The sequence below is a fragment of the Penicillium bovifimosum genome (genome assembly GCF_028826915.1).
Source record: "Penicillium bovifimosum strain IBT 22155 chromosome Unknown utg000004l_segment0_segment0, whole genome shotgun sequence".
In the NCBI taxonomy this organism is placed as follows: domain Eukaryota; kingdom Fungi; phylum Ascomycota; class Eurotiomycetes; order Eurotiales; family Aspergillaceae; genus Penicillium; species Penicillium bovifimosum.
In genome coordinates, this window is record NW_026622713.1 from 104,430 (window position 1) to 121,232 (window position 16,803).

Sequence of the window (16,803 nt, forward strand, 5' to 3'; positions counted from 1 at the left end):
CCAAAGAAATAACCAAGTCAGACAACAAGACAATAAGAGTGGTAAAGTGGTTGCGATTCATATAGATGCGATGCGGGTCACATGTCATGTCACAACCCCGCAAGAAAAGAAAAAGAAAAAAAGTTCACCAGAACGAAAACACGCGACAACCAACGATGCCGGTATGTCACGGAGCCTTCGAACCTATGCAATGATCTGACCAAAATAAACTCAGCTCATTGTCCTGACGGGATATCCATGCTCCGGTCTTACCTATCGCGCAAATCAGCTCGCATCCCTGCTTGAGAAACACCAAGATGAAGTGTTTGCAGCAGCTGAAGCAGGCGCCCAGGTCTCATTGAAGTCCCGATACAAGGTCCACGTTGTCGCCTCACATGATTCCTCCCATCCACGGATCGTCTACGACCATGCCCGCACCGAGAAAGAGGCGCGTGGCGTCGCCTACGCAAGAGCGAAGCGCGTGCTCAAGCGGGACAGCATCGTCATTCTAGACGGAATGAACTATATCAAAGGATGGAGGTACCAGCTGTGGTGTGAGGCGAAAGCTGCGCAAACTACATGCTGCGTGGTATGGGACCAGCTCATGCAACATAAATTGCGACACCCAAGGGCTAACGAATAATAGGTTCACGTCGGAACACCCGTCGACCAGTGTGTCGCCAACAACGACGCCCGATTACGCCGAGACGCCAGAAAGAAAACAGACGCACAGCCGTCCGAGACCCATGATACACCCGCATTCGACTCCACAGCCACCGAGGACACCGAGGAAGCCTACCCACCCGAACTACTCAACAACCTCATCTTCCGATACGAAGAACCCAGCACCCACAGCCGCTGGGACAAGCCTCTGTTCACAGTCCCCTGGGACGACCCCGAACCACCGGTAGCCGACATCTTCGCCGCCCTGACCGGCGTAGTCCTCCCGACAACAGAAACCCCCACCGAAACCGCCCTTCCAAGCCTAGCCGACGCCCTCGCATCAACCACCCTCTCTGACGCCGCCAGCACGGCAACGGGAACTCGCGGCGGCGGACGCACAGGTCTCTCGAACCGTGCGCGGATCGTCCCACACCAAGCAACCGTGCAAGCGGTAGCCACAGACCCGAACGCGATGTACGCAATGGAGAAGCGCACGTCGGCAGTAGTGACAGCCATCCGCAATTTCACGCAGAGCTGCCCATCTGCCGAAGTTGCCCTTGCGCAGAGTAAGCGCCGAGATGCAATCGCTATTGACGTCCCGGAGGTCAAAGTGGCTGTGCTCGTCCCTTCACATATTGCCATGTCTGGGACGACGGACGAGCTTGCTGGTGCGGGTGGGATTTTGGCGTTGCCGCGGCTGCAGAGGCTGCGGAGACAGTGGATTAGCTTGAACAGAGCGTATATTGGTCGGGGGCATGGTGCCTCTAGTGGTACGCTGACGGCTGATCAGATTGGGGACGCGTTTGTGCGGTTCCTCAATGCGGAGATCTCGGGAGAGGTTGCTGAAGAGTAGATAGATTTAGATGTCTTTTTCTAGAGGTCCCTTGGTAGTTATGAGATAACGAGGTTATGACTTGACAGTTTCGTGAGCCTACGAAGGGTTCGATTGGGACGTAGAGGTATGATTTTTCGAACTATTATACAGTAGGGTTGAACGTGGAAAGGATGCAAAGCAACGAAATTCATTCGATTCAAAATTCAAGCGCAATCTATGACTATCAACAAAGAAATGTTCGAAGAAATGTTGAACGATACATCACTCTCACTCTTGCTCTCGCTCTCTACTGCCATTCTTCTGTCACCCCTTTTGAGACACCCACGTCCCGCTCTGCTATTCCCTCCGCATAAGCCTGGGTCCTTGTGTCATTGGGATGATTCATCCGAGAACCCAAACTACAGCCCAAGAAGGCCAGAATTCCTTGGTGCCGCATTCAGATCCCCGTGATGAGCGACCTGTAATCGGGAAAAGATCACATGGCCTCAAGCGTGGAACCTCCACGCTTGTACTATCCAGTCCCTAGCTGCAACATCCATATTGGATTGTCTCTGTCCGATAATAGGATCAGGCTGGGACAAGTGGACGCTTTGGCCCGAGTACAAGATTTGTACTCGAAAGCAATCGCACAGGGCTCCTCCATGTGTCAAAAGCGCCTGGCCAGCAAGCAGCACGATCTAGCCGCGGAGGTGAAAAGGAAATCAAAAGTCCTCCCGTGAAGTTGTTCGAACCGTATAAGAAAAAGAAAACCGCCGTGTCCCTCCAGGAAGGAGGTCTACAGCTTCTCCGGCATCCCTTCAAGCGGGCAATCCATTCGGCATTTGGGAAACAGCGTGGCTGGCCTCGATATGGCGGTAGTTCAGACCCAAGGTGAAGAGCTCCTGGAGGCTGGCATTGACCTTCTCATGCATGGAGGTATCCTGAGGGGAAATGTTACCAATCTGCTCAAGCAGACGCGAGCGGCACTTGTAGTAGTTCTGCTCGGCGTTCTGCAGACGCTGTCCAAGACTAGTAGCGGAAGCCAGACCGGCCTTGGAGCTAGCCTGGGACTGGACGGAGCGAGTGCGCTTCATGGTGGGGGCCGGGGTGACACCAGTGACTCTCCTCTTGCGGGTAGTGGGTTCCTTCTTCTTGATCTGACCGGCAGCGGGCGATGTCTCCGGCGAGCTGTGGCGCTCGGAGGTGGCATAGTCGTGCACGCGGCGCATGTGGTCGTAGAGGTTCCATCTCCTGGGGAATCCATTGCCTGGAACGGCACGTTCACAGCCATCCCACAGGCAGAGGTGAGGGTTATCTCCATGGCCATGTAATCCGTGGGCTTCACGTTCATGGCGGAACAAGCAGGCATTGGAAGAGAAGCGCAGCTGGGCATCAATGCAGGCGGCGACCTTGCAGCGGTATGGCTTCAGATGAGAATCCAGGTACTTGCTGTTAGTGGATTTCGGTTAGCCGGGATTCAAGTTATACCAAAAGGAACTTTATCACGGGAGGACTTGCTGGTAAGCGCATTTTTGCGTGGTGGGTGGGTGATTGCAGGGCTTTTCTCCAGTGGCAAATGGGCAGTAGTACTTTCCATCGCTGTGAGTGGACATGGAGTAATATTGGTGCTCTCGCGGGTTGCGAGACTCGACACCTTCCTTGGATCTCTGGCGGGTTGGCTCTCTGACTGGGAGGGTTGGGAAGAACTCCGGGTCGGTCTTTCCTTGGTTCTGGGAGACAGCTGGCAATCCTGAACGGCGAGATTGCTTTGAAGGTCTGATAGTCCTACGAACTTGCGGTTAGGTATCTTGATCAAATTTCTTCTGATTTGAATGACCCTGTTCATGACACTCACCTGTTGAGATCTCTGTCGTCAAGAGAAGTGCTGGGGAACAAGGGCTCTGCGGGGTGGAGTCCGTGGGTTGTGGCAATGGGAGACGCGGTATAATCTCCGAGGAGGACATCATCCGCGGCCATGAAGGAAGTGAACCCCTGGTGGGAGCAAGAAGAAGTAACAGACATGTCGTTGCTAGCGTCCGTCAGGGGCGGAGAGACTGGCACGGTCTGGAAAAGACCTGACGAAAATTGCTCCATGGTGGTTCCTGGGTAGTGCATATCATGCATCATTGGGGTCCATGACTCGGGGCCTGTAATATAGTGACCATCCTCGGTGCTGTGGGAGCTGTGTCCGATGGAAAGAGCATCATCATTCCCGACACAGACATCATTCTCTACAGAAGAAAAATCCAGGAAAGAGTTATAAAGATCCCGGGTCATCTCATGGTCATTCATGTCAGGGACTGCTGGGAAGTCCGCGCCTGGGAACAGAACATCATTTGGGCCGACCGTGGGGGTCATCAGCTGCTGGGACAGCGAGTAAGGAAGCAGGTGGACCTCGGATGGGTCTGTCTTTGAGATGGCCTGGTCAAGAGATTCTTGGTGGTTCAATGTCCAGTCTTTGATTTCCTGGGAGTTTCCATGGGCTGTACGGAGATTGGAGCGTGAGGTGTCACGGCTCGACATTCCTTCATCCTGGGTTGATCTTGGAAGTCCTGATGCCATGGAGGTGTGCATGGGCTTTGAGGTAGAGACCCGTTCAAGGTCGTTGCTTGTCCTTTGAGACATTGTGTGATTGTGTGATGAAGAAACACTGTACATCATGAGTTAGTTCCTACTACTCGACATCGAGAATGAGATAAAAAGCAAAGCAAAAAGACAAAAACAAAAACAAAAGCTCCGAGAGTCCAGAGGATAAAAGACCTAGTGAGAGTCAGTAACGAGATCAACCGCGTGACGTTATATATACGCACCAACGTCGCTCCTATGGGGTTAAGATATTCCTCAGCTGGCAAGGGATTGTAAGGTCCTGGTCAAAGTTGTCGTGTCTATTCGAATCCAGCTCTGTCGTTGATCCAAGGTAATGCTAAATGGCGCCAGTGCAAGGGGAAACAGTCTCATCATGGCCAGAGTTACTATTTGGTTGAAGAGTCATGATCCAGGTGAGTCCAGGTAAGTAAAAGCAAGTCGTTCATTCCTATGGCCAAATCAGGTTCAGATGGATATACATGGCGAGGTCCCATGAATCAATGGCCTAAGGAAGAGATAGAAGCGGATGCTTCAAAAGTCCATGATTGATAGTGAGCAAGCACATTAGCTTGTAAAAGTCCGGGATTGATTCCTTGGGCGTAAAGTGGTTCCATTATTGTTGAAAGTGGCCATAGGGGCATCAAGGTTCCAGGTAGAAAAGAGAAGTCATCATATCAAGTCCTCGGGTGGTTCATCAAGTGGTCCATTCCAGGGCGTTGTTTCCAGTGGCAATAGGGTCCAAGGATATATCAAAGTCCGCACTCAAAACTCCGGTCTCAGAGTAGAGTCAAGGTCCGAAAGGAGAGACATCCATGGCAGTAGTCCAGTGGCAGTGGAAGTATGGCGAATTGAGTGTGCATCATTAAACACATCTCAAAAGAGAATCACTCAGCAGGTGCTGAGGGCAAGTATCCTTGGCAGGGGTTCCTTGATCTTGGTCGCCAATATTGGCCAAAGTCCTAGCAGGGGAGTAGGTCTATCCTGGAATCCTGGGAAATTGGTTGTCGAGATCCTTGGCAAAAGAACAATTGACAATGGTACAGGTCCAGTAGATAAAAGAAAAATAGCATCGCATAGGAGAATCAGTAAGGAAAAAGTGGCGGAAGCTACCTATTGAGTGTTTGTCGAAAGTGTAGACAGACTAAAGAAAGCCTGGGAGATAACAAGAAAGCAAATCCTGTCCTGGAAGTATGTGGCAGAGAGAATCCTTGTGGCAGTGATTGTATCAAAAACCAGGGAGTCTTGGGTTAAAGAGGTTGTTCCTGGGTCCAGGGACTGAAGTGTTGTGTGTTGTTGAAGGGTATATAGTGTGAAAGTATAAACAGTTGTGAGTAGCGTAGTAAAAGGGGTATCCAGAGTTAAGGAAGGAAAGAAAAAGAAGAATCAGAATGGAAGAGGGGGATCAGCGGCCTTTTTAGCACACAGAAAATGAAAGCTCGGACTCTAGGGGACTGTGGGCCATCACACATGGCGTGTGCCAGTCTTGCATCGTGCAGGAGACCAGCGCGCTGTTGGCACCTCGAGAGCCAGTGCTGGAGACTGGCGGTGATGGCAGCTGCATATTAGGGGGGGTGTTCGTTTGATTGAGTGGAGGGCTATTATCTAGCGGTGAGACGGCCTCGGCGTCTTAGATGCTTGGCGGGAAGTATGATTGGTGACGAGAGACGCAGGATGACGCTGCAGCATGATGTCCGAATTGGATGATCGGTAGGTGCCTCCGTGTTGATGAGACGGTCCCTGTGCCAGTTGGTCGCAGGCATCCTATGGAGGAGAGACTCCCACGTCTGGGCGCCACGGGACAAATCCCTGCAGCGTGAGGTCACACTGTACAGCATACGAAGGACGATGCCATGACTTGGAAGTGAAGCAATAATAGACCGTGACAGAAGCCAATAATGTAAATGTAAAATGGGCTAAATTGGATTGAAACAATATATAGAGATAACTAAGATTACTGGCTCGCGGGACGGTGCGAGCCAGAGCCAGACCCACGTTGGGCAGCAATGCAGATGGTTTCTTCCTAGATTTCGGTCTTTTTCTCGGTCAGCCAGATTCGTGAGAATTGAATGCGTGAAAAACATGAAGGTTGACAGGAATCAGAAAAAGAAAGATGGAATATGTTTTCGTTCAGCAATCCGAAGATCTCAGGTGAACTATGCTTTAAATATTGTTTGTTCATCATAAAGGCGCAGGGCCTCGAAACAGGGTGAAATGTATCTCGGAAGAAAAGGAACAATAGCTTACCTGTTAGCGGGGAATATCGGAAGAGGTGTGTGTTGGCATGAAACAAATCATAACAGGGCTGCTATGGGCAGCCTCAAATGTGATTGATGGAGAAAAAGACTCGAAGGGAAGGAAAGGAAAAGATTTTTGTAGGTGGGATTGTCACGTGATATGGCTTATGTACGCAATATGCGGTTTACACTGTTTGTCTCGGCAAGCAGATAAGCTCAGAACTATCGCCAACCTCGGAGCTGATGAATTGGCCTCCACTCTACACTTCTCATTCCTTGGCATGATGAACTGGACAGGCGGCCAGCTGCAGCGCCATCACACCCGCTCAGGCCTATTGACCAAAGCTCAGAAGCAGAACTTTGCCAAAACGAGGCTCCAGAAGGGCACGGCCATTGCTTCACCCTCCCCGTTCCGCAATTTCCCTAGCATCGGATCATTGGAGGGCTCGAGCACCCAAGACCAAGATGTAGAGGAGGCAGAGACAAACAAAAATCAGTCAGTCAAGAACTGTTGATTGCTTGGGCCTTGCTTCCGTTCATCCGTCCGGTCATCATTGGACTAACCTGTCATGTTGCTGGTTCTAGAGCTACGGAACAGCCGGCCTTGAATCTGACTGGGGGCCTACCCTCAAATCGAGCCAAGGAGTTGAGCGAGGTCAAGCGCCAACTACTCAAAGACCCCGACTGGGCGGCCGTGTCTGCTACTCGTCCACTCGACATCGCCTTCACACCAATAGAGGAAATAGAGCGGTTTGGAAAGCGACGGCGGCTGAATGAGAAAGACAGAAGCCGGCTAGCAGCAACTAACAACCACGGGTCTACCTTTTTTGAGCTTCCTAAGCCACAACGGAGACTGAGAAACCCCTCTTCGGTGATCGATACCATTGAAGACATCCGGATTGAGATGAACGGACGGCCAGTAGCACAATCCAATGACAGCTCAGGGATGGTTCTGAACAGCATGTCTTCCCAGTCAATGCTACTCGACCATGAAGTATCCTCTATTGTCGACCAGGATGTGGGGAAAGAGAAGTTGACAGCTACCTGGATCAGGAATCTGTATCCTCGATGAGCAAGCCGTGTATTGTTGACCAGGAGTGTTCAACAGGTCTTTCTCATGAAACCCCCAATCACGACACTTCCTTTTTATGGTTGCACAATTGCACAGAAGGTGGTATACTGTGTGAATGTACAGTACAGATAAGCTTCTCTCTTGTCTCGTGGAGAAAAGAAAGGATCCCTCAGTTGAACCCTCCACACAACGAATGCCACCTTGCTATTCCAGTAAGAGATATCTCACATGGATCCCATATTAGGGCGCCTTTTGTTCATCATTTTGTTCTTGTCTTTGCATCTTTACGGCGCTGTGTTTATCATCTCCAACCTGAGCGGATATTACCGTCTTCTCACATCAAGATATCAATCAATAAGTTCATTTAGCTCAGACACCGATCAAGTGAGAGTAACTCAGCCAGGTCATCTTGACTGTCCGACTCTATCACTCTAAACTCCCATTGTCGTTCGTATGTTGGGACCTGTTCCTGCGTAGATCTAGATCGCATTCGGTCATCACATGACTGGTACCTGATAACGTCATTTCCGGACCCGGTTCCCCAACCATCTCCAATCATCATACCTGAACAACACTGATACTCCGAGAGATCTGTTAGTTACCACACCATTTAACCATTCACAATGCGTCCCATCGCACTCCTGGCATTAGCCACAACCGCCCTCTCAGCTGTGCTCCCATGGCAATCCACCGCAGACATAGACGAAACGCAGCTCCCCCTCGTGATCTGGCACGGTCTAGGCGATGACTTCGAACGCGAAGGCCTGAAGGAAGTAGCCTCACTAGCCGAGTCAGTCAACCCAGGCACATACGTGCACCTAATCCGACTGGCAGACGACAGCAGCGGCGACCGCTCAGCAACCTTCATCGGCAACGTGACCGAGCAAATCTCCCTAGTCTGCGACCAGCTAGCCGCGGACCCAATCCTGCGCACCGCACCAGCCATCAACGCCCTCGGCTTCTCACAAGGCGGGCAATTCCTCCGCGGCTACATCGAGCGCTGCAATTCCCCGCCTGTCCACAACCTCGTCACATTCGGCAGCCAGCACAACGGCATCTCGGAGTTCGAGTCCTGCGCGTCCACCGACTGGGTCTGTCGCGGGGCCGAGGCTCTGTTGCGATCGGGACGGTGGACTAGCTTTGCGCAGTCGCGCGTCGTGCCGGCGCAGTACTTCCGCGACCCGACGGAGCTGGACCTATACCTCGAGAAAAGTAATTTCCTGGCGGATATCAACAACGAGCGCGCGGTCAAGAATGAGACTTATAAGAAGAATCTGGCGTCGTTGAATCGGTTTGTGATGTACATGTTTGAGGATGATACTGTTGCTGTGCCGAAGGAGAGTGCGTTTTTCTCTGAGGTGGATCCCACGACTGGTGAGGTGACGCCGTTGCATGAGCGGCCGATCTACAAGGAGGATTGGCTGGGGTTGAAGCAGCTCGGTGAGAAGGGGAAGTTGGAGTTTATTACCATCCCTGGACAACACATGCAGATTTCGGCCAAGATTCTGCAGGAAGCTTTCACCAAATACTTTGGTCCGCTGGAGGAGTCAGCTCTTTCGTTGCAGGGTCTCGTTGTGCAACGTGGGCTATGATTTCTGTCTTCACGGACGTGTTCTCCAACCTTTTTGCTTTATTATATGATATCCCAACTGCGTTTGCAATGTGTCTGGTTTATGTCGAAGTCTGAATCTAGGTAGTCAAATTTCACCTATAGGTAGCCGTTAGTGACGATTCTATACCGAATATACGTGGGCCCTCCCCTGTTCATCATAGTACTGTCTATTTTGTGTCTACCGACAATGAGCTAGATACAGTATGCTGCGACTGCCCATGGCAGGCCAGTGAATAAGATGTAGGTGCCGAGAGACTCAAAAAGATGATCCCGAGCTTTCACAAGGAAGTATGAAATATGCAAGCAAAAAGAAAAGAATATGAGAAGGATAGACATCGAAATGGAGAAGGGCCCGAGGACAACGTTAGAGGATGCATGCAAGTCGAGATCGGACGGGAAAGAAGAGACAAAGAAAAATGTAAGAGGAGAATTATATAGACATAGAAAAAGAGCCAAGAAATAGACATGGCGGCAAAGATGCCCGAAGAATCACGCTCATCAAAGTAACAGAACAAGGCACATATCAAACAGGAATCAATAAGGTGGGCGACCAATGCCCCCGCTGACCTGTCGCCTGCCAAACGAACCGACCAGCGAAGTCTTGGAAGGAGATTTCGCCGTTGAGGGACGGTTTCCATTCGTCAGCCGAGGTTCAACGGGTGAAAGGAATCCATCCAAGAGCTTCCTCAGTTGATCTTGGTGGCTGCCATTCAAGGCATTGGACTCGTAGTCGGATTGAAGGTCGGAGACTCCATTTCCATTAAGAGTCTGGTCAGAACGGCTCTTGTCGCGGTTGAGAGGCTTGTTGTTCAGGGCAGCGCTGTCTTTTACGGAGGACTGTCGTGAGGGAGCAGTATATGGGCGGTCGGCCGAGACCAGCGAGCGCTGTGAGTCGTTCGGGAAACCACCTGGGATGTTCAAGCTGGATGGAATCGGTGGGACCGGGGGAATTTTTGCGTCCGAGTTGGTGCGATTGAGGGATGGCAACTCATCGTTCGTGGCTTTCTCACCTGAAAAGACAATTGTCGAGGCCGAAGCGCGGGGTGTCTCTGCTCCATCTCCATCGGGTGTTTGTTGGCCTTCTGGCTGGATCGAGGCAGCATCTCCGTCGATCTCGGAGACCGAGAAATTACCGCTCATCATGCTCTCGCTGCCGGAGGAAACGATACTGGCATCCGATGTGTCGAGGTGTCCACGCAAGGGACTGAGACCTCGCAGATCGGAATCATTGGTGACTGAGAGCATGCGGCGAAGCTCATTGACGTGAACGGCAGAGCCCCTGCTCGAGCCAAGAGGTGACGAGGCGGATATCTCTGGGACGCTCCTGCGGCGGTTATGGTTGGAGTCAGCAGGGGAACCGATTGAAGCGCCGTTGGGTTGGTTGTTGCGGGCATTGATGGTAGCCCGAGAGCCGTTGATGGTAGCCCGGGAGCCATTGACAGAGGATGGTCCGGTGCTCTCCTTATCAACAGCCGCCAGACATGCCTCACGAGACCACGGAGACAACATTTGTTCTTTTACGACGGACGGGAGGCCACCCTCAGCCATGGCATGTGATGTCGCTGTAGAGTGCTCCAGGATCGGGAAAGTGAATCCCCGTGCTAGCGAGGCTGGGGGATCGTGTGGTGGAGAGGAGACCTTTTGGCGATAAGCCTCGTCGATCATATAGACAAGTCCGTCAACATTGCGGAAGGGTGTCAATGGAGGCGGGGAGGGGTCGTTGTCGAAGTTCTTCTCGCCATCGAACACGACGCCGTCAAGGCCAATCGGGGGAAGGCGGATTGTGGAAAGCCAATATCCCTGATCCTGTCGCCGTTGAATCTCACTGGTGATCTCACTACCCACGGGAGAAGACTGCATGTCGAAGTGCTCCGAGAGCGCCAGAAGGTATCCATGTACCAAGCTTCCAATGTTCACGCGAGCCTTGGATGAACTCAATTCAATGGATGTGAACAGGTCATCTTGCAGCTTGAGGACCATAGGAATACCAAATTGAGCGGCGTTCACCCCGACGTTGTCGACAAGACTTGTCAGAAGCAGATGCAGCAAGAGGACCTCGGCGTTCTGGGTAGCTGACTCGAGTGCAGCATCATATATAGCCAGGTGCAGAAGACGGAGAAACTTCGACCGTGCCGCCAGCGCCACTTTGTCTCTTTGAGTCCCAGAAGCCGAGCTGTTTCGCCAACCCGACTTGTCCATCTGCTCCAAGTCTCTCTTGGACATCGCTCTGGTGTATTTAGGAACATCAACTCGCGCCTTGAGGTCGTTTCCATTAGTCTCGATGTTCAGCCAGCACAAGAATGCATCGGTGTAGGCATAGCGAACATCGCGATCCGCATCACGAAGAAGTACCTGGGTTCCCTCCCATACGTGGATTCCGACTGGGTTTCTGGATTCCGCGCCAGACACAGTAGCTCTTGTCTTCGCGTTGGCGACGACCAAGATAGCCTTGACGGCTCGGAGAGCAGTTAATTTGGCGGCAGCATGCGAGAAGCCTCCAGGGCTTGGCATTTCCCCGTTGGCCTCGGAGCCGATAGTTGGGGAGTCAACATGGGCCACCCCAGATTCATGCACTGTTTCCAATGTGGATATCGTGGAACTAGGCTTGAAACGCCTGAGGATGGCCCGCATCATGTCTGCAACTTGGTCTCCGTAATAAATGTGCGTTGCGAGATCTCCAATGCACTGCTCCAATAGTGTAAGAAGATCCTGTCGTCGGGGGGTGATTTGGACCGCGTTGCCAGGCCGTCCGTCTGATTTCTTTTCTGAATGTGCAGAACCTGCCCGATCAGAGGGCGAGAGTATATCAGAGGCGTAATGCATGAGTCCATAGAGAATGTCCATGACGCTTAGACCAATCATATTCACTGAGGACTTTAGAAGCCAATCCACCACGGAAAGAATGGTAAATGAAGACTCCAAAGCATCCTCTTTGGCACCTGTATCGTGTAGGATCTCCATGGCCGTGATCAAAATGATGAAACGAACCTGCACCGGACACCAGTTCGCAATGAGTTCAATCAGGGAGGTTGCCCAGTTGCCACTTTTGTCGGCTGTCTGTCCATTCTCCCTCTGTGGAAAGCCCTTGCGTGAGATAAATTGTAGGATTGTCGTCATCGCAATACGGATCTGGCCTCGGTTACTCCCTGAAATAACGATCTGCTCCAGACAACGTAAAGCCAAGAGACGAGCGTCCATGTCCGCCTTTCGGTCTGCATCAACGGCTGACTGTGCTGCGAGCTCGGGGTCACCATCGGCTGTGTCCACTGTGTTGACACTCATTCGACGGGTTCGGGGGTTGGACCCGTCGCGTTCACTCGGATGAACTTCGGTCAGCTTGCCCTTCAATGTGGTGAGAAGATCTTGATCATCAGAGTAAAGATTCTCTAGAATGACTGGCAAACAGAGCTTCAGCGATGTCCCTCCATCAGCGGCCAAGCTCTCTGAGCTGACCACGCCTCTGATCGCTCGCAGTCCCGCAGTCCTCCACCGAATGGCCACCTGCGGGCTGAACTTTGCGTTCGAGTTGGATGCAAATGCCGGGTCGGCGAACCTTGCGTAGGTCCGCACAACTTCGCAATATTGATGCGCGAGCCCCTGGTCCGCCGCAATGGCTGCAATGTCCTGGTGTCGGCAGAACATGTCGAAGGCCACAATCGATTCCTCCACCATGGTTATGTCATTTGACTTCACAACGGTCTCTATGATTGTGAGAGCAGATCGGGCGTATATTGGGAGATCGCGGGGGACTTTCTCGATGAGCGCAGCCAGGATGTGCAGCGCCACCTGAACATTCCTGTTGAATGAGATCGGTCAGCCATGCGTTCTCCCAAGGCGGGAATTTCTAGAAATTAAGAATCCGGGCTCACCCTATTCTGCGTCTCCAGACATCGCGGGCGACTCTCTTCTCCAGGAAAGCGCCGACTTTGGTCAACTTGCTGCGGCGGGTGCTCGTATAGTACAGCAAGTATGAGAGTTCACTGGGATTTGGCCTGACCTCCGCCACACCCTTCTGATATTTCGGATAGCATTTTAGGATCAACACCTGGTGCTTTGGGCGACAGGACTGGCGAACGGACTCCATTGGGGAGAGTGCGGGTGCCGCATGCAGCTCTCGGAGGCGGAGTGCGGAGAGTGCGACTGTCGAATCTCGCAGTATTGAGGGAACTTGAGCGCAGATGATTTGAGGTGTTGTAAGAAGGATCAGTCGAGGGCCATGGGAAAGGCGTTGTCGAAACCGACGCGACGTGGATGCGAACGGGGGTGATGAGGTAGTTCAGGGCCGATCACCAGGGGGGGGTGGGGGCACTGTTGTAACGAGGATGGAACAGGTACAGGAACCAGGTCCAAGGGGTTTCCAATAGATTATTGAAAAGCAGATACGAAGAAAAGGTAAGGTGAAAAGAAAAAAAGAATGAGAGAATGAGGAAAAAAGAGAGAAAAGGTTGAGATGCGGGATGACCGGGCTGTGTATATTTCCTGTCTACTCCGTGCTTATTCTTGGCCTGGTTACGTAGATCTTTGGGGTTCTTTTATATGAAAAAGTCATTGAAGCTCAAAATTAAGATCGGATCAATTGAGTTGAGTTTCAATTGCCCATTGTCGTTAAATTTCATTGGTCAAGCTTGTTTGTACCAGACTGCTAATTCGTTATGACCATCTTCCAGAGGTAAGACAGTCCAGGATGGAGAGAGAGCATGCCCAACAACGCTTGGATCTTCCCTCCCCGCAATCTTCTCTGCCGTCAGGGCGAAGGATTCTGTGATGCAAGAAAAAAAGTTGGGGTTCGCAGGGTGTGTCTGATCGACACTCCGGAGCCTCGGGAGCACGCTCCTCGGTCGCACATGAAGCCCAGTCACGAAAAATCCTCCCCCAATCATACTCAACTTTGTAGTTGTGAAGCCGAGTTGGAATCCAAATCATCCAAATAGGGCCAGTCCCTTCTACCACGGATATCTGCCAGGGCGGGGTATTGGTATGGGAAAAGAAGCACATCCCGGACGCATCGAGCGTAAGTTCAGAGTTTCTAACATGGCTGATCATGTCTTTCCATTTTGACCTTCTTCTGGCTTTTCATCTGTCCCATCGGCCTCGGCCTGGGCTTGTGCAGGCACGTTGATTCCTGCCAGTCCTTCGATGACCTGGGGTAGAATAATGTCACGGCGGAATTTGTCCTCCTGAAGCAGTCGCAGGGCTCGTAACGTGGGGCCTGGGTGGGTAAGGAATTGGGAGTACTCTGGTGTCTTCCAGTAAGAGTAAAGGTAGGCTAGATATGCCGCAAATGCCTGGGCATCTGGAGAAGCGGACTCGTCGTCATCGTCGTGGGAGATCCCCAAGAGGTTGGGGTAAGTGACTGCCAGATGTGATAAATAGTAAGGGTTGGCAAGAGATGAAACGAATTCGAGTTCGAGAGTAAATCGCGGGTTCGTCAACGTTGGGGGAGGTTGTTCCGTCTCCATGGTGATGATGCTGAAAGATAGATTGTTCCTTGAGAGAGAGCTGGAGCTTAGAAGCTGAGTTGTTTACGGGTAACGATAGCGTCCATTCAGGTCACATCTGACTCGAGAGAGAATTCCTCCCTACGAATCTATCATTAAGAAAGATAGATTGAAAGAAAAGAAAAACAATTTCATCTTCATATTTCCAATTTTCCATATCGCTAGAAGTCTAAACCAATAATTCAATTTGGGACAAAGCGAAGTATACGAGACCCGCTCTTGTATGTGCAGATGCCATTGAATAGGAGAAAGATACAACTTCAAGGTACCTATTCAATGTATTCAATGTACCAGAACTAGATATCCTAACATAACGGTTGTGTCTCTCAACCCACTTCTCTCCCTAGCCTATAGCTGTGATCTCGATTCATTCCTTCCCAGCCGGGCCAGCCCTAAGCCTTCATCGTAACCTTGATCTTCACCGGAGTCTCATACACATGCAACTCATCGCCAGCAGAAGAGTGCAACTCGACTAGTCCAGCTTTCATCAACTCCATCTTCGCCACCTCGGCCCACTGGTGGAGAGTAGAGCCATGCGAAGTCGAAAGTGTCCCAGCCTGCTGGTTGAACTTCTCGGCTACCATCTTGTGCAAGGTGTCATCCCAAGTCTCGGGATATTCTTTAGAAGACGTGGTGCCTATTTGCATGAGGGTGTCTTTCATTTGTAGCTTTTGTATCTCATGGATTGCCTTGTGTTGACGCTGGAAGCACACTCTTGTAGCGTTGCCAGGATCAGGAGCCATGAAGTAAAGATCCCCGCTGTCTGGAAAGGCACTGGTTTGATGGGCGACAAAGATAGCCGCTTGTGGGAAAGAGGTCGACTCGACTGTGTAGCTGATAAGGTAAACAGGACGTTTGTCCGTCGCTTTAGGGCGGAAGGCCAGGGCGCTGTGGTTCATTGCGAATAATGTCTTAATCTGTGTTGACCTTGGAGAGAGATATCGAGCAACGATGGTTAGTTTATGGTCTGAGAGATGAAAGAACCTATGCAGGGCGAAGGCCTCCTTTATGTACTCCATTGTTCCCTATGCGCTGCTTATTTCTTGATTCTAAAAAAATCACAAAGGCGCCCACCATTTCATTGAAACACTTTCAGTCTCATAGGTCTATACTAGGGTCTAGTATGCCTATGTTACAATAGGCTGCTCCCTATAGAAAGTAGACCACCCTCAACGCATTCAACCTTGAACAGGAACCAACCAAGCTACCAGCACAAGAGACAGAGACAATCAATTTACCAACACAATCTTCGAAGTCACATCAACAAAGGCAAAGACACAATGACCGGGCGCTTCCGCTCCCTCACTTCCTCCACCAGGATTTCTGCCTCTTCAAGAGACCCTTTGCCTCCAACACCTTTAGCGCCTGCTCGTGAAGCAACCTTACCTGTCTGCACACCTCCTCTATCTCGAGGTTGGCCAGGCACGGTGGAGCGTTTAGCTCTGGAGCAGACAGGTTGTCCAGCACATCGTTCCAGCTTCTATAGTCTTGGGCAGAAACAATGCCCCTGTACCGTGAAGCTTCCACTTTGCTCTTATCGAGCTCCACTGCTTGACGAACCCCATAGCAAAATCCGGAGAGGGTGGTATGGACGATGTGGAAGCGGTGCATGTTGCCGACTATGCCATTTGGCTCGGAGGGGTGACCCCCACGTCACAGAAGATGACTGGATACGTCAAGGAGGAGCCACGCGTAGTAGGCATCTCAACGATGTATACCTTGTAGTGTTTCTCGTTCTCGGACATGATGATGATAGTAATGATATCTGTAGGGAGATAGGAAGCTCGATGGATTTGGAGGTGATGGAGACAGGTTTCCATGGCAAGTATCACTTCTTAAATAGCTGGGAGGCTTCTTCTGTTCTGCTCTAAAACACCAACCGCGGCCGACATCATGTACACAAGGTCACAGCTGAAGTCTCATCGGTGGTTTCAAGGCCATCCGTCTAAGCCATAGGTGCTGAAGGAGATCTAACAAGGGATTGTTTGTGATGCCTATCACAGACATTAGATGGTCAATCTACGAGGTGGGATAACTATCATATCAGACGAACTTATATGCACGGCGCCTAGCTCAACGACCAGTGCGCAAATACCTCTACCTAGGGCTAGCCATTTCGTGGTTACCAGGTAACGATACGGCCGATCATTCCTACGCCTAGGCTATGTGTCGTCTCTTCGACCAGCTTTGAAGAGCTAGGGGCGACAAGATACGATATACGCAGGTGACCAGGAATGAAACAGTGCTGAGACTAATTCAATTATTCTTTTCTGTTCATGGAGAAAACGCAATCAGTAAAAAATACATGTCTCTGAAAGAAAAGCTCCAAGTTGAAATACAAGAAG

General features: G+C 51.2%; 7 protein-coding genes across 7 annotated transcripts; 3 read left to right on the plus strand and 4 right to left on the minus strand.

The window, feature by feature from the left end:
- Positions 1-155: 155 nt before the first annotated feature.
- Positions 156-1,495, plus strand: N7515_004317 (putative RNA polymerase II Elongator complex associated protein Kti12; the record flags this gene model as incomplete). The annotated part of the gene is made up of 3 exons (XM_056665061.1): positions 156-161; positions 215-568; positions 626-1,495. The coding sequence occupies 3 exons, from the start codon at positions 156-158 to the stop codon at positions 1,493-1,495; spliced, it is 1,230 nt and encodes a 409-aa protein (XP_056522011.1).
- Positions 1,496-2,274: 779 nt separating this feature from the next.
- On the minus strand, positions 2,275-4,081 carry N7515_004318 (putative C2H2 finger domain protein; the record flags this gene model as incomplete). The annotated part of the gene is made up of 3 exons (XM_056665062.1): positions 2,275-2,905; positions 2,963-3,241; positions 3,312-4,081. The coding sequence occupies 3 exons, from the start codon at positions 4,079-4,081 to the stop codon at positions 2,275-2,277; spliced, it is 1,680 nt and encodes a 559-aa protein (XP_056522012.1).
- Positions 4,082-6,557: 2,476 nt separating this feature from the next.
- Positions 6,558-7,348, plus strand: N7515_004319 (uncharacterized protein; the record flags this gene model as incomplete). Its single annotated transcript, XM_056665063.1, has 2 exons — positions 6,558-6,772; positions 6,862-7,348. The coding sequence occupies 2 exons, from the start codon at positions 6,558-6,560 to the stop codon at positions 7,346-7,348; spliced, it is 702 nt and encodes a 233-aa protein (XP_056522013.1).
- Positions 7,349-7,971: 623 nt separating this feature from the next.
- Positions 7,972-8,940, plus strand: N7515_004320 (palmitoyl-protein thioesterase family protein; the record flags this gene model as incomplete). The annotated part of the gene is made up of 1 exon (XM_056665064.1): positions 7,972-8,940. One exon carries the CDS (start codon positions 7,972-7,974, stop codon positions 8,938-8,940), a length of 969 nt encoding a protein of 322 aa, XP_056522014.1.
- Positions 8,941-9,494: 554 nt separating this feature from the next.
- Positions 9,495-13,044, minus strand: N7515_004321 (uncharacterized protein; the record flags this gene model as incomplete). Its single annotated transcript, XM_056665065.1, has 2 exons — positions 9,495-12,756; positions 12,830-13,044. The coding sequence occupies 2 exons, from the start codon at positions 13,042-13,044 to the stop codon at positions 9,495-9,497; spliced, it is 3,477 nt and encodes a 1,158-aa protein (XP_056522015.1).
- Positions 13,045-13,999: 955 nt separating this feature from the next.
- Positions 14,000-14,419, minus strand: N7515_004322 (mediator of RNA polymerase II transcription subunit 31; the record flags this gene model as incomplete). The annotated part of the gene is made up of 1 exon (XM_056665066.1): positions 14,000-14,419. One exon carries the CDS (start codon positions 14,417-14,419, stop codon positions 14,000-14,002), a length of 420 nt encoding a protein of 139 aa, XP_056522016.1.
- A 431-nt stretch (positions 14,420-14,850) lies between these two features.
- On the minus strand, positions 14,851-15,357 carry N7515_004323 (uncharacterized protein; the record flags this gene model as incomplete). Its single annotated transcript, XM_056665067.1, has 1 exon — positions 14,851-15,357. One exon carries the CDS (start codon positions 15,355-15,357, stop codon positions 14,851-14,853), a length of 507 nt encoding a protein of 168 aa, XP_056522017.1.
- Positions 15,358-16,803: the final 1,446 nt, after the last annotated feature.